This window comes from Eschscholzia californica, unplaced genomic scaffold (assembly GCF_041429995.1).
Source record: "Eschscholzia californica isolate CP2 unplaced genomic scaffold, dmEscCali1.0.p SCAF_4, whole genome shotgun sequence".
Lineage (NCBI taxonomy): Eukaryota > Viridiplantae > Streptophyta > Magnoliopsida > Ranunculales > Papaveraceae > Eschscholzia > Eschscholzia californica.
Genome location: NW_028238461.1, coordinates 49669190 through 49684227, shown reverse-complemented (window position 1 = coordinate 49684227; position 15038 = coordinate 49669190). Strand labels below are relative to the sequence as shown.

The following is a 15038-nucleotide window of genomic DNA, read 5'->3' as shown; positions in this document are numbered from 1 at the left end:
GCGGCTTGGAGCTGGCAAATGACTTAGGGCTAGAAGGTTTTATAATAGAGGGGGATTCTAGGGTTTTGATAGAAGCAATTTCAGCCGTAGATGGTGATATACCGTGGCGACTAATCAGGGAGATTGAGAGGATTAGGGTTATCATCCTGGAAAAGAACGTAGAGGTGTCTTATTGTAATAGAGTCTACAATAAGGACGCCCATTTGTTGGCGGCTTCGCTTTTAGTCCCTATGTTGTAAATTTTTGTTTTTAGTCCTTCATGTTTCCCTTTGGGCTGTAATTGTAATGTACTCCAGTTATTAATGGTTTGGGATTATTCTCAAAAAAAAAAAAAAAAAAAAAGGAATAGTAGAGGGTATTTAAGTCAATAAGAAGAGCAATGGAAGGTCGAACAAGTAAACTCTTTGGCCGTTTCCAGTGAAGATACAAAAGTAGTTTCCACCTTCTCCACGGAGTGGTATTTATCCGGCTTACGGTGGTATTTATCCGTGTGGAAATATTTTCTTTCGTTCTTTTGGAGAGAGAGAGAGAAAACCAAAGTCATCATTTCAAAGCTAGGTAGCTTTTCCCAATGACCTAAATCGCTTTATCTGAAAATTATATCCCCATTTGTTTCCAAAGTCATCATCTGTGGTTTAGAGAGAGAAGATTAGTAGTAGTAGTGAGAGAAATTAGAAAAGAGGGTTTGTCTTTTGTTATATTTGCATTTAATTTCTTGTATTCAGTTTCCCTTCTCTCTCTACTCTTATTGAACTACTATTATTCTCTTCAATCTTCATCAATCAAAACCGACTTTATCTCTCTCTAGCTAGTTATATGAATGATGAAATTCATCATCCAGAAATGATACCCATTAATGGCTTTGACAAAAACTTACTATTTTGAAGAAGATCAAGAGAGATTAGATATAAAATTAGTTGCTCCTTATAATTGGAGTAGTACTCCACTTCCTTTCATGGCTACTAATAAAAACAACAACAATCACCACCAAATTCAATTTCATCAACAACAACAACAAGATCAAGAACAGATTTCATTTGGAGGGTTAGTGATGCAATCATCATCAGTGGTACCACATGATCATGATGATGATGAATCTATTCCTGGAAATTTCATGTAATAATATATATTAGTATAAAGAAAGATGAAAAAATTCAATTTAGTTCATTAAAATGACTTCAAGCTAGCTAGATTTCAAAAAGACAAAAAAGAGATGATGCAAATTAATAAGATGCTTATTTTGGGTTTTTGTTTGTTTTTATTTGTGATCAGCAGAAATAAAGATCAAAATACTACTACTAGTACTAATAATTGTAATTCAAGTAGTGGAGTTGCTGCTTATGACTTGGGTGATTTAGATCAAGCTCTTTTTATGTATTTTGATGGTCATGATCATCATACTATACCTTCATCAGCAGCAACTCATGAACAAATTAGACGTGAGTTTCTTCTCTCTCTCTCTCTACTTGACTACTACTACTTTGTATTTTTTTCAGCTGAATTAGAGATCATGATTATTTGATCTGATTGTACTATGTACAATATTTATCATGAAGAAAGTGTGGGTGGGTATCAGATCAAATCTGATTGTACTGTGTACTACTATATGAACAGATTCTTGAATAGAGAGAGAGAGAGAGAAAGAAAACTTTGAAAAAGAAAAGTTGATTTTGTTTTGAAGGTTTTATCTTTTTTATTTTCTCTCTCTTTTAGTTGTTCTTTTAGACCGTGACAAGTAACAGACTAGTCATCAATTTCTTGCTAATATCCATCCTTCTTCCCTTTACTAGCTTGTACTGAAAAGTGTACGAACAATAATCAGTATCAGTTTCTTTTATCTTGTTACTACTACTTTATATTTCTTCTGTTTTTGGGGGGTGGCAGAGAGTTCCAGATGTCTCTCTAATTACTTTCTCTCTCTCTCTAGTTTTGTATGTTTAATCATCATGGGTATTTTTGTTATGACCTAATCTATAGTTTTATCTTCTTAATTATTGATTTGGTGTAGTTTGATCAATTCTAATAGTATGAAATTAATTTGAATGATTTTGGATGCAGAGAGTGGCTCTGGGATTAGACCTCCAACTTTGAACATTTTCCCTTCTCAACCAATGCATGTTGAGCCTTCTACTACTAGGGTATTTAGCCTCTCTCTCTCTTTCTCTCTCTCTCTATTTGATATTTTGATATGATAATTTATATGGTTTTGTATCTTGATGAATGAACACAGACAAGTGTAGGTGGTGGTAATTTAGGAGTATCTTCAAAAGGTGGTGGTAGTTCAAAGAGACCATCAGAACCATCCATGGAATTGACCAACTCAAGAAATGCTTTAGTAGTAGCAGCATCAGGAAATGAACCTGCTAAAGTTATCAAGGTCTTTATTTTCTTCATTAGATTCTTTCTCTCTCTCTCTCTCTCTCTCTCTCTCTCTCTTATAATATAATTCCTACTTCTTATACTTATTCAACTTGGGTTTTCTTTCTCCTTTATTATAATAGTATGTGATTTCTTATTAGTAGTTTTCATCTTGGTTGATCTTGTAGAGGGAAGGAATTCGAAAAGTCACAACATCTAGTTCAGAACATGAAGGACCCAAAACACCAGATCCTAAAGTAAGTTTATATACCTAGTTAGGTTTACTATTTAGTTCTCTGGTTCAATGCCCAATAACTTTAGTAGTATTTCATATGTTCATGCCCTAAATTTTGATTTATTCTCTTAAGACATTGAGGAGGCTGGCTCAGAATAGAGAAGCAGCTAGGAAAAGCAGACTAAGAAAGAAGGTCAGGCACATACCCAAATATCATACATACATATGAACTACTTCAATTCCTTCAAATTCTCCAAGTCTTTTTGTTTTTTTCAGATCAAAATTAGTATCAAAACCTATAATCGAATCACGGGTTTTTATTACAAACTATGTAAGATTAACATTTTTTTTCTTTTCTAATTGTGTTTTTTACAGGCTTATGTTCAACAATTAGAATCAAGTAGAATTAAGTTAACTCAGCTTGAACAAGAACTTCAAAGGGCTAGAGCTCAAGTAAGTACTAATGTCCTAAAAATAACTACAAAACCCTAATGAATTGTAAAGGTTTTATCTTCTAATTTGAATATAAAAAGCTCTTAACTTGTTTTACTTGATTATATTACTTATTTTTTTGGTGGGTCATGTAAATTAGGGCATGTTTTTAGGTGGAGGGTCACTTCTTGGAGATCAAGGTCTTCCTGGTGGTATGAACAATATCAGCTCAGGTATTGCCCATTCTGAGCTCAAAATAGCTAAACTTTTCAGTAATTCATGCTATCACATACACCATATGACCTAATGTGGCATCTAAATACTTAATAAGATAACCTATGCTTTAAAAAAGGTCATGGGTCATATAGAGTATGCTTATACAAGAGTATCAATCACAAATGGGCTACTTCATGTGGTTATTTGAATGACATATTTTATTTGTATTTTTAACCAGAGGCAGCATTTTTCGACATGGAATATGCGAGGTGGCTTGAAGAACATCACAGAATAATGTGTGAGCTTCAAGCAGCACTACAAGAACAACTACCCGAAAACGAATTAAGACTATTTGTTGAAAATTCCTTAGCTCACTACGACGAAATGATCGGTTTAAAAAGCATGGTAGTAAAAAACGATGTATTTCACCTTGTATCGGGTATGTGGAAAACTCCAGCCGAACGATGCTTCATGTGGATGGGTGGATTTAAGCCGTCAGAAGTTATTAAGGTACCTTCTTTCACAAACAAACATACCCTAATTAAACTGCATTTTTTTTCCAAGAATTAGAAAGTTTATTTAAGATGAACTAATCCTACTCATAATTTTAAATAATATAATTAACCAGCAGATAGATACATCTAACCGGTACCAACAGTACAACTATTTTTATATGACTCAACTTCCTTCATTTTTCAACTACTTTTATATTCATTTTCAGATATCAATCACTCCAATACTTAATCACTAATTAATCGACCGTTTGTCTGGACGAAGTCAATCCAATTAGGTTTCCTTTATTTCAAACTTAAAAGTCATAATGCAATAACTTGCATTTGATTAAAACAAATGTATCTAGTTTAATAAAGACGACTATTGATAATATTCTGGAATGCCCTCCGGCCAGACATGAAGAAGCCCAAAGTAGATAAGTTTAGAGTCCGTTGACATTTAAGGTGCATAAAACCAAGCTCATAGTGTGACGATTTTATACCACAAAATCTCAAAATCATCTATATCAATAGACTGCAGTAGCATATAGATTCCATACGCCACCAATTTAGCTTAGGATTGACACAAGAGATTAGGGGAGGAATGAGGTTTATTTTAACGAGGGTGCTACTTGGGCACTTGGCCTGTGTGAGAATAGTCCCACATGGGAGAATGGGTAACTAGCAACCAAGAATATAAAGTATAGGTCCTCTCCACTCATTGCCAATTGGTTTTGAGTTGGATGGCCACAAACTTAACATGGTATCAGAGCTAGGCCCACACGTGATAGGCTTAAAAGCCACACGTGTTCCACGTCACCCGTAAAGAAAAAAAAAACACACGTGTTAGGCTCAAAGAACGCCACACGTGAGGGGGCGTGTGAGAATAGTCCCACATGGGAGAATGGGTAACTAGCAATCAAGAATATAAAGTATAGGTCCTCTCCACTCATTGCCAATTGGTTTTGAGTTGGATGGCCACAAACTTAACAGCCTGAAAGCTGACATGACATGCTCATTTTCACATCACCAAGACGGCATATGTCATCTATCCTTTGGGCTATACTTGGACCTGAATCTCCAGCGAAGTAGTGGTTTCCTTAAATTTATGACTTCAATCTCTCTTGCATTGGGAACATATAGATAACGGAAATGCTAGAGAGCCCAGTTTTGGTGACCATAAATCAGTCCAGCTGACGTGGAATTCACTAAAAGACAACTCCGGGACAGTCAAACTTTGAAAAAATCTTGTCTTTTAATGAATTCCACGTCAGCTGGGCTGATTTATGGACACCAAAGCTAGGCTCTCTAGCATTTCCCGATAGATAATATGCATGTAGTGAAGTGAATTATACAAATCTAAATGAGCTCTAAACATGAACAATATATTGCTACTGCACAACTACAACGGACGAGGCAAAAAATCTTCCTCAAATGTAACAAGGTATTAAATTTTATAACATCCAACTCAAAACCAGCTGACAATGTCTTGCCCTAGATATTATCTTACGTGAATGCATTCGTCACGTGTCTCTCCCGTTGTGGGTTTTCTTAGTTTGAGACATGTCTTTTTGGTGAGCACATATCTCATGATTTGGTCTATTCATGGTATCATATAATTTTGTAGGCATCAAGCAGAAAATTATAATTAGGACTTAACTTTTATTTATTTATATAGAATTCTGGCAAAAAATCTTAGGATCATATATTGAAATAGAAGAGGAATGGGGAAGATATATATATATGAGGAAAATGATGATGAAATGGTGAAAATGAGATAGGTAGTGATGATGATCTAAGAGATGGGAGAGGTGGAAAATGAACTAGGTATGTGATCCTCATGATGAAATACTAAGGAAGGAATGGAGAAGTCTTGTAGATGGGTTAGGTTTGTCGGGGCCATTATTGAGATTTGGTAGTGATGGACAGAGAGAGAGAGAGAGAGGGAGAGAGTTAGTAAGGGCATATAAGAGGTAGCTAGAGAGCTAACTACATGCATGATGATCAAAAAAGCAAAAATGATCAAAAGAATGACGAAAGAAAGAGAGAAATTGAGTTCATGTGAAAAAGGGGTAGGGCAGGTTATGTTGCTATAAAAAGGATAAATTCTAGACTTTCCCTCACCAAGTCTCATAAAGATGTCTGTTACCATTTCAGCATTATTTCATATTTATGTCTTTGTTCTTGGTCTTATACATATTCGTTTTTGGTCATAATAAATAGACAAACTTTTAAGTACTCCTACTTAGACAAGAGACATATGACATAGAGAGAGAAGCTTGCTTGCACGTATAGTTAGTTCCCTCTCTTCTCTCTCTCTTATGACACCACTATTTGTTTTCTTCATCATGCACCTTCCTTCTCTCTTATTAAAAGTGGTTCAAATGGTGGTTGTATGAAATAATAACCATATATAAAACTTACATGAAATTTAATAATTTTTCTTCTAATTAACCACTTGTGATGATAAATTCTCATAAATTAAAAAGACAAATATATTTCGTTGTATAAGAAATTACTCCATATAAGACGATCTTATAGAATTTTTAGTTAAATAGATGACTATAGAACAACAATACTAGAAAACTAAAACTTACATATCTGCAAATTAAATAATTCACTTAAAAACGGATTACTCTATTATTGTTTGTGCGTATAGTGAAGTTCGCTTTGGTTGAGTGAAAACATGTTCATTTCTCATGTGAGTCGGTTTCTAATTGCATCGTCCTAAATGAAATGATTAACTATTTGATGACGAATAACTTGGGTTATGTTTTTGTATGTACAAAGATGCTTCTAAATCAAATCGAACCATTGACGGAGCAACAAATCATGGGTATATGTGGTCTTCAGCAGTCAACGCAAGAAGCTGAGGATGCTTTAAGTCAAGGTCTTGAAGCACTCCATCAATCTTTATCAGACACAATTGTCTCAGATGCACTTACATATCCTTCTAACATGGCTAACTACATGGGTCAAATGGCAATTGCCATGAACAAGCTATCCACACTCGAAGGCTTTGTTCGACAGGTACGTAATTTATTAACAATCATTTTCGGATTTTACATATTCGTCTAATTTAACCCACAGTTAAAATTATAAATCGCACTGGTTTCTCAAAAACGTTGCTGAAAATTTCACAATATTACTCAAATTTGATCTTAGAAGTTAGCTCAAAATTAGACTGTTAGGTGTTCTTTAAATTTTACTTCTATGTTCGAGCTGAAAACATTTTCAGATTACTTCTAAATTGAGACACTAATAAGTAGTAAAATTTTGTTGAGCATATAAAATGTTTTTGAATTTTAGGTTATTTTAGTGACAATATTTCAATGGGTCAGGGGTCATGAATCAAAAGTTAGGGATGAAGTAAGTCTGCCTTTTATGATAATTAATGAAATAGTTAGGTTAAGAATATGATTTTATGTGGTTGTTAAACAAGAAGACAATGTAGAGGGTGACCAACCTTCAATTTAGACCAATCTCACTAGATATTTTCTCCCTTTGATTAATCTCAAGGACCTTATGTTTAAAAAAATCATCCATACTTCTGTATAACATATATTTGATTAGCCGCTTATTGGTACTTGACAGAAAAAATAAGCTAGTTAGGATAGTCTATGTGTCATGTTTGAAAAAATTTCTCAGCCTGATATCTTGGCAGGTCAACTCGGCCCGTTTGTCTGAATACTCCTGGTATTATGGCCGACCACCTCACTCAGTCGAGATTCATCCGGGAGAGTGGCCGGACATAACAACATTTTCCTTGTCACGTACTCCCAACCTACTTTTTAGCATGGGGTTGGAACCCTTTCAAAATTCTTGCCACATCATCGGCCGACTTTGTCAATACCTTTAGAACACGTGGCATATTTTATTATCATACTAGACATATGGCATTTCATACAAATTTTTCTTGTTGACAAATTAGAGTTTAGATGAATAATATTGGAATATAGTACTTATATAGTGTGTTTGATTAGATATAGTGTAATTGATAAATAAAAGGAAGAAGTCTTACTTACCTATATGGTGGTGGGGAATGCAATTGCAGGGTGATAATTTGAGGCACCAAACACTACATAGGCTGTATCAATTGTTGACAACACGTCAAGCTGCTAGATGCTTCTTAGCCATTGCTGAATACTTCCATCGTCTTCGTGCTCTCAGCTCTCTCTGGCTTTCTCGTCCCAGACAGGATTGATTGATATTTCATTTCACTCTCTCTCTCTCTCTCTAACTCTTCTCCGCTCTCTCTCTTTAAAATTAGGATATGATCTAGTATAAATTAAATTATTACCCATCTTTCTTGATAATCTCTCTGATCTCTCTCTAAGGGGATGGATGAATGCATGTATGTGATCATGCATTAGAGACGTACACATATGATGATCATCAATCAATCAGAACTTCGACCCTTTTATTATTATTATTATCAAGCAGAGTTTTATGTTTTTTTTTTTCTCACAAACAGATCATGTATAGATAGATATTTAGAATAGCACCAATTAGACCATATATATAATTAGTACTATTATGAATGATCAAATGATGTCTTAATTTCTCTCTCTATATATATATATTTTAGTAAAATCTTCTATCTCTCTCTAGACTCTAAAGTTCATCATATCATCATCCCATTCTTAATTTTTTTTTCTCTCTAGAAACTCATGATCATATATGAAAGATAAACATGGAGATGCAGAGAAGAAGAAGAGGAAAGACGAGTGTGATAGTGAGAGGGTCCATGTGGCCTGCCCTCTGAGCTACTACATGCAAGCTAATCAATTTGTATTGATTTTTGGGTTTATCAAAAGACAAATACCAAATAATTATAGAGGGAATGGATGAAAGGCCCAAAGTTAAGCCCAAAATAAGGGCCCAATCCAAAGTTGGGAAAAAATGTAAAAGAGGTCCTCTTTGTCAGATCTGAATATGGAGAAATCAAATACCCTTACTTTATTAACAAATTACAATTCGTGCCACTCAAAAATTACGATTCGTGCCACTCAATATTTACGATAGTTGCCACTCAAATTGCCCGGGAAACGCGAAAAAATCTGAAAAATTCGGCCCGATTTGACCGTTGCAGGTGGAGACGTCCCATCTCCATCACTCTCTCTCTCCCACGCCTTTACTCAAGCAAAACGTTCACTCTTCTTCTATTAACTGCTCCATCACTCAGAAACCGTTCCCTCTCTCAAAATCCCTCTTCTTCTATTTACTTCTCCACCACCAGCCATTAAAGAACTAGAAGCCATAAAATCCCTCTTTCACCTGATTTCAGTTCATAAACAGAAGCAAAGAACGAACGGTTTTCTCTCTCTCGTCTCAGCCCTCTTTCACCCGATTTTAGTTCAGTCCTCTTTCACCTGATTTCATTTCAAAGGTAGGTTTTCTCTCTATCTCTCTCTCTCTCTCTCTCTCTCTCTCTGTCTCTCTCACTCTATACCATTTTTTCTCTGGTAATTTTTCTCTGGTAATTTTTCATTCAAAAAAGCCCTAATGTTCTCTCTCTCTCTATCTATCTCTATATCATGAACAACTAAGAGATTTCGTTACTGTGTGATATTACTTTGTTTTGGACAGATGGTAAAGCCTACTTCATCAAAACAATCAAGTAAGAAAGTATCCATTGATGAACCTCGGTCTAGCAGATCGAAGACAGTTATTGAAGAACAAGTAAGTAGAAGAATGAGCCCTAGAAAAAAGGTACGTAAGTGAAAACTTTAACTATTTTCTGTTTCATAAACTTATTCCGAGTATATAATAATGTTTCCTGTAGATTGATCTGTTTCATAAAGTTGTGTACTGGTACAACCAAATAGTTCCAGTAAACCAGTTGATTTCTTGTAAACTGGATAGTTTCAAAAAAATTCAACTCTTTCTTACGTAACTATGTAACAAACAGATAAATTTTTCAAAAAATTCAACTCTTTCTTATGTGAGTGGTTTGTAGTTTTCTTTTTTATAAAGATGTATATTTTACATAGAGGAATTCGCAAATTTTTTTACTACGTACTAGTACAACAAAATAGTTGCAGTAAACCAGTTGATTTCTGGTAGAACAAAAAGTTGCAGTAAACCAGTTGATTTCCTGTACACTGAATGGTTACCATAGTTAAGTTAAATTTATGAAACACACAGATGATTGCCCGAAATTCAATTCTTTCTAATGTCAGTGGTTTGTAATTTTTTCAGGTCTCACAAGATGAACCCTTAACAGTGGTGCCACAAACAAAAGGAAAGAGAAAAATGGCAAATGTAAAACCTGAAGGAAGGGCAAAAAAGAAGACACAACGAGCTGTAACTGAAGGTGACTCTGCAAGGGCCTGGGTTGGCTCTCCAAGTGAGCCAAAAAATAGACCCGAAAATTTGGCAACCAAGTTGTCCAAGGTGTACAAGATTTCTCTTAGAAACACATGGACCCAGTTGAAAGTAACATATCCAAAATTGACAAGCAGGCAGAAGGAGTTGCTTGCAGAGTCTCCCTTCAACAACTTGGTGAACGCGTTTGTAAATGACAGGATTGGCCTAGACAGCACAAGCAGACCAAACAAGATGATATTTGAACTACTCTGCTTGTATTCCACTTCCACAGAAACCTTCAACCTAGCTGGGAAAATGTTAAAGCTGAAGCCTCAGGATGTTTCTTTGATTCTGGGCATGCCATTGAGTGGGGAGGTGACAGAGCTTTTCATAGGCAAAACACTGAAGAAACCACAACAAGATTTTTGTGTAAAGTACTTTGGAGAGGTGCCTCCAAAAGTAACAAGCATTATGATGGCTAATGCACTGAGGATGGCGGTTGATGAAGAGGATGAGCTGGATGCCATCAGGTTGATAATCATGTCCATTGCTGCCAATGTTTTGTTTCCTTCAACAACTGGGTACTCTATTCAACCACATATTCTGCTGTACCTGGAATCGATGGAAACAATTCAGAGCTATAATTGGCCAGTGGTGGTGCACCAATTCATGATAAACTACATGAATAAGCACCCGAACGACCCGATTAAAGCTTCAAGCTGCCTACTACTCCTGCCGGTGAGTATGTTTAAGTTTATTACAATTATATATTAGAATTGAAGTGCCTTATTGAATTTACAAATGTGTTTGTCTTATTTAAAGGTATGGTTCTGTGAGCATACTCTATGCTATGAAAGAGAGGAGAGGCATAAAGATGAAATCCCGAGGATTGTACGGTGGTCTCTGGTGAAAATAACAGATACGTTTGACGAGAAACTAGCCAGCCTGACATATGAACAGGTATAAAATATCATTTACATACCACTAAACTTGTGGGTTCAATGTAAACTAACTTATGAATTGGAAACTGTTTGGTTTACTGGAAACTGTTTGGTTTATTGGAAATTGATTGGTTTACTGGAAATTGATTGGTTTACTGGAAATTGATTGGTTTACTGCTATGGTTATTACTGAAATGTTTTTCATTTTCTTTCAGGTAACTGAAGATTTTGTTTTCCCCCTCAATGAAGAAGAAACCAAGTTGGTGCAAACAATAAGGACCAAGTACAACATAAGTGACTTGATTCTTGAGATCGACCAACTTAAGCTAAAAAATGACCAGCTAGAGAAAGAGAATGAAAAGCTTAGGAAAGAAAATGAAGAACTTCAGGCAGAGCTGGCAGAAGCTATTGAAGAGAGGGATGATGCATTCAAAGGTTACTCAGATCTACTGGCAGAGGGAATGGTTCCAGTAGCCACTTATGTACGATCAGAGGATGGCATTTTAGTGCCTGTTATGGAAATGAATACAGAGAATGCACCAGAACAACAACAACAACAGGCTCAGGAGAAAGAGGGTAAAGAGAGAAAAGAAGTAAAGGAAGTAAAGGAAAAGGGAAAAGGGGAGAAAGTAAAAGAAGATAAGGGAAAAGGTTTAGAAGATGCAGGAAAAGGTAAGGAAGAAGGTAAAGAAGTTGCAGGAAAAGGTAAGGAGAAAACAAAAGGTAAAGAAGTTGAAGGAAAGGAAGATAAGGGAAAAGGTAAAGAAGTTGCAGGAAAGGAAGATAAGGGAAAAGCTAAAGTGAGTAAGGAGGAAGATTCCGAAAGTGGAGAAGATGATACGGATGATGAAGAAGGTGAGGAAGAAGAAGCTGAAGAAGATGATGCTGAAGAAGATGAGGGTGAAGAAGATGATGATGAGAACAGTGAGGAAGATGATTCAGAAGGCAGTAAAGAAGAAAAAGAAGATGAAGCGAGTGAGGAAAAACAGGATGAAGATAAGGAGACAAAGGATGAAAAAAAGGAAAAAAGCAAGGGTGCAAGCAAAGCTGCGAAAAAAGGCAAACTCTAATTTCAGATTAAGAATTTATTTTGGTTTAATCTAATATTGTTCTCTACATTTCGTATTCAGTTAGTTTCAAGTGTTTTTATTCTAATTCCAAAAATAGTAAACATCTAGCTGGTTTTAAGTATTGCAATTCTAATTACGCTCATTAGATCCTCTATAGGAAACTTTTAGATTCACAGTAAATTATTATATGTCTCGGAAATGACTTAGTGTTGTTTTCACTGAACTTATATCAGACAATAGCGAGGGAGATGCTGAGAATAACCCAGGCAAACTATTATTTTTATGATATATAGTTAATTTATACATTCATAGTAAGTTATTCAATGTCTGGAAAATAACTTAGTGTTGTTTACACTGAAGTTATATCAGACAATAGCAATGACAAGGACGAAAGCGAGGAAAGCGGAGAAAGCGAGAAAAGCGAAGAAAGTGAGGGAAAAGAGAAAAGCGAGGAAAGCGAAAAAAGCAAGGAGAGCGAGGAGAGAGAGGAAACAGAGGAAAGCGAGAAAAGCGAGAAAAGCAAGGAGAGTGAGGAAAGCGAGAATAAAAAAGCAAAGGTCAAGGGAGATGCTCAGCAAAACCAAGGCAAACAATAATTTCCCTTCACAATTAATTTGAATAATTTAACAAATGATCCTCAAATTAAAGTTTCAAATTATTCTTCTTGTCTACAATTTATAAAGATGATCAAGAGGAGGTAGAAGTGAATTTGTCAAGTGAGGAAGGATGGTGGGTTGCAGATACACTGGAAAAGGATCTGTCAAAAGGAAGAGGTAGGTACCTACATACATTCTTAGGGAACTTGATAGTTTATAGGAAACTGAAAAATTAACCGACATTCATACTTAGGGAACTTACGAAGTTGTTAAGAAACTGAAAAATTCACAAGCATATATGCCTTGGGAACTTACTAATTTAGAACAAACTGGACAATGTTCCCACATTCTGACTTTGGTAACTTACGAACTTTGTTTTGTTTATAGATAATAATGTAAGGAGGAGGTTGGATGAAATAGACGACTGTCCTAGTTTTGATCTCAACATAGATCTCGGGACTCAAATAATTGAGTGGACTCCTCCCAAAAAGTCTTCCATGATGGTTAAAGAAGGTGAAGAGAGTACAGCAGGGAACAATAAATTCAAAAATATTGCTGAAATTGGAAAAGAATCAGTGTCAAAACTGTCTGCGGACATGAGACAATTTGAATCACCACATGTCAGTCCTCCAAAAAGAGTAGCTTCCAAAAAAGGGAACAAAGGGTCATCTCCGGTCCCAACATCACTTGTTAAAAGGATTAAAAATAATCCAAGGGTGAGGAGAAAAACAGAAAAAGGAGGTGGCAGTGAAGTACAGGTCATTGACTTGGAGATGATTACACTAAAGAAAGAACCCCATGTCAAATTGAGTGACTGGAGAAAAGGGGGGTTATGGCCTTATGTGCAACAAACTGAAAAAACTCTGATGGAAGAATTCATGAAGTATGGATGGACAAGGTATAATCTTTTCTCTCTAGAATTTTTTTGTTGGTTATAAGTTTGGCCGAGAGAAAATTAGTCAGTGTCTAGTACACATTTAGGTTAAATGTAAACAAGTATGTGGTCAAGAAACAAGATAGTTTCTGGTAAATTATTCTGTGGTTAATGTGTTCTACATTGTTTTATACAGCCTGGATGTCTGGAACAAGGACCAGCAACACTGTCTAAGGGCAAAAGATCTAGATGAACTGATGATGAACAGAGGGTGTGATTCCCAGATAATTGATTGGTTTGAAGACCACTTAATGTTCTCATCTACCAACCTCGACCGTGAAGTGTTGTTCCTATCATCATTGCTATTTGTAAGATTCCTAAACATTACTATAATTCATTTGAATAGGATTTGTGAATTGACTAGTAAACTTACATGACACAATTGCAGACATTGATTAGGCAGAAGCGCAGTCAGAAGACAATCAAAGTGAATTTAGATAAAAGGATGGAAGAACACTTAATCAAAGATCATACGAGCAAGTTGTGTGTTCCACTTAATACATCATACAGAGATGACTCTTTCGAGGGCCATCACTGGACTTTGTTGGTGTATGATTTTGAGGAGAACGAGTGGACGCACTTCAACTCCTTATATCGGGACATGGAACTGGCAAACAGATGTAACTACAATGCAAAAGAATTGGCGCGCATCCTGGCAGAAAAGATGATAAAGATGAAGGCCGGAAGGGGAAAAATTGACAAAAAAATCCCATACATTAAAGATGTTGAATGCCCCCAACAAGGGGAAAGGTGAGGGCAAATTTTGGAGCATTAATTAACTATGTTATTCCTTACTTGAAACTAACATTATCTTGCTCAAACTTTAAAATCCAACAGTCCAGATTGTGGCCTATACGTGATGCTAAAGATGAAAGAAATATTTCAAGAAAGCATCCAACACAATTACCCTGTAAAGTGCTCACAAAAGGAAGCATATGAAGATGAAGCAAGGAGATTGAGGGCAGAAGTAACATACCTAATCTTGGACGAATCAAAGGACGAATGGAGAAACCAAATTGCAGAAGAAAACTAAAAATTGGATAATCTTAATTTTGTTAAAGTTAGAACAATATTTATGTGTTGTTTTGTTCATGTTACTTACGAACGGATTATATGGTGACAGTTATATGGTTTATAACTGAGAAGACTCAACAACAGAAATCCTTAAACTAATGCGAGAACACATAAATTCATCAGTTTCTGGTGCATTTCTTAGTTTCTATAAACCAATAAATTTTCCAGCAACCAAAAACAATGCGAGAACACATAATGAACTTAGGTACCAGATAGACAGTACTTTTACTAGCTCTAGTAGATAAATGTTACACTAAATAAATGACTTAAATTCAATCTTACGAGTTTATAAGATACTGGAGAATGTACCCACATAAATACTTAGGGAAGGGAAATTCTTATACTTACCCATATACATGCTTAGGCAACTTAAGAAGTAATT

At 35.6% G+C, this 15038-nt stretch overlaps 1 protein-coding gene and 1 long non-coding RNA gene across 4 annotated transcripts; both read left to right on the top strand.

Annotated features, from left to right (window-relative positions):
• Window positions 1-389: 389 nt before the first annotated feature.
• Window positions 390-8281, top strand: TGA10 (bZIP transcription factor family protein). 3 transcript variants are annotated; one of them, XM_086632167.1, is made up of 11 exons: window positions 390-1044; window positions 1276-1439; window positions 2059-2138; window positions 2231-2377; window positions 2547-2615; window positions 2727-2786; window positions 2969-3046; window positions 3186-3258; window positions 3480-3751; window positions 6523-6762; window positions 7787-8281. In XM_086632167.1, exons 1-11 carry the CDS (start codon window positions 857-859, stop codon window positions 7934-7936), a joined length of 1521 nt encoding a protein of 506 aa, XP_086488293.1. In that variant the 5' UTR covers window positions 390-856; the 3' UTR covers window positions 7937-8281. The 3 variants fall into 3 exon arrangements, with proteins under 3 accessions (XP_086488293.1, XP_086488291.1, XP_086488292.1); XM_086632165.1 differs by having other exon boundaries at window positions 390-1116; window positions 1273-1439; XM_086632166.1 differs by having other exon boundaries at window positions 457-1116.
• A 4277-nt stretch (window positions 8282-12558) lies between these two features.
• Window positions 12559-13359, top strand: LOC147545665 (uncharacterized). The gene is made up of 3 exons (XR_015224224.1): window positions 12559-12637; window positions 12736-12825; window positions 13036-13359. It is a non-coding gene; the product is annotated as an uncharacterized LOC147545665 (long non-coding RNA).
• The last annotated feature ends 1679 nt before the right edge of the window (window positions 13360-15038 follow it).

Excerpts from the sequence above, each read along its gene's own strand:
- TGA10 (XM_086632165.1), top strand. The coding sequence starts at position 857 with ATGGCTTTGACAAAAACTTACTATTTTGAAGAAGATCAAGAGAGATTA. Across the intron at positions 2,139-2,230 it reads TTGAGCCTTCTACTACTAGG|ACAAGTGTAGGTGGTGGTAA; the intron begins GTATTTAGCCTC and ends GAATGAACACAG. Across the intron at positions 3,047-3,185 it reads TTCAAAGGGCTAGAGCTCAA|GGCATGTTTTTAGGTGGAGG; the intron begins GTAAGTACTAAT and ends CATGTAAATTAG.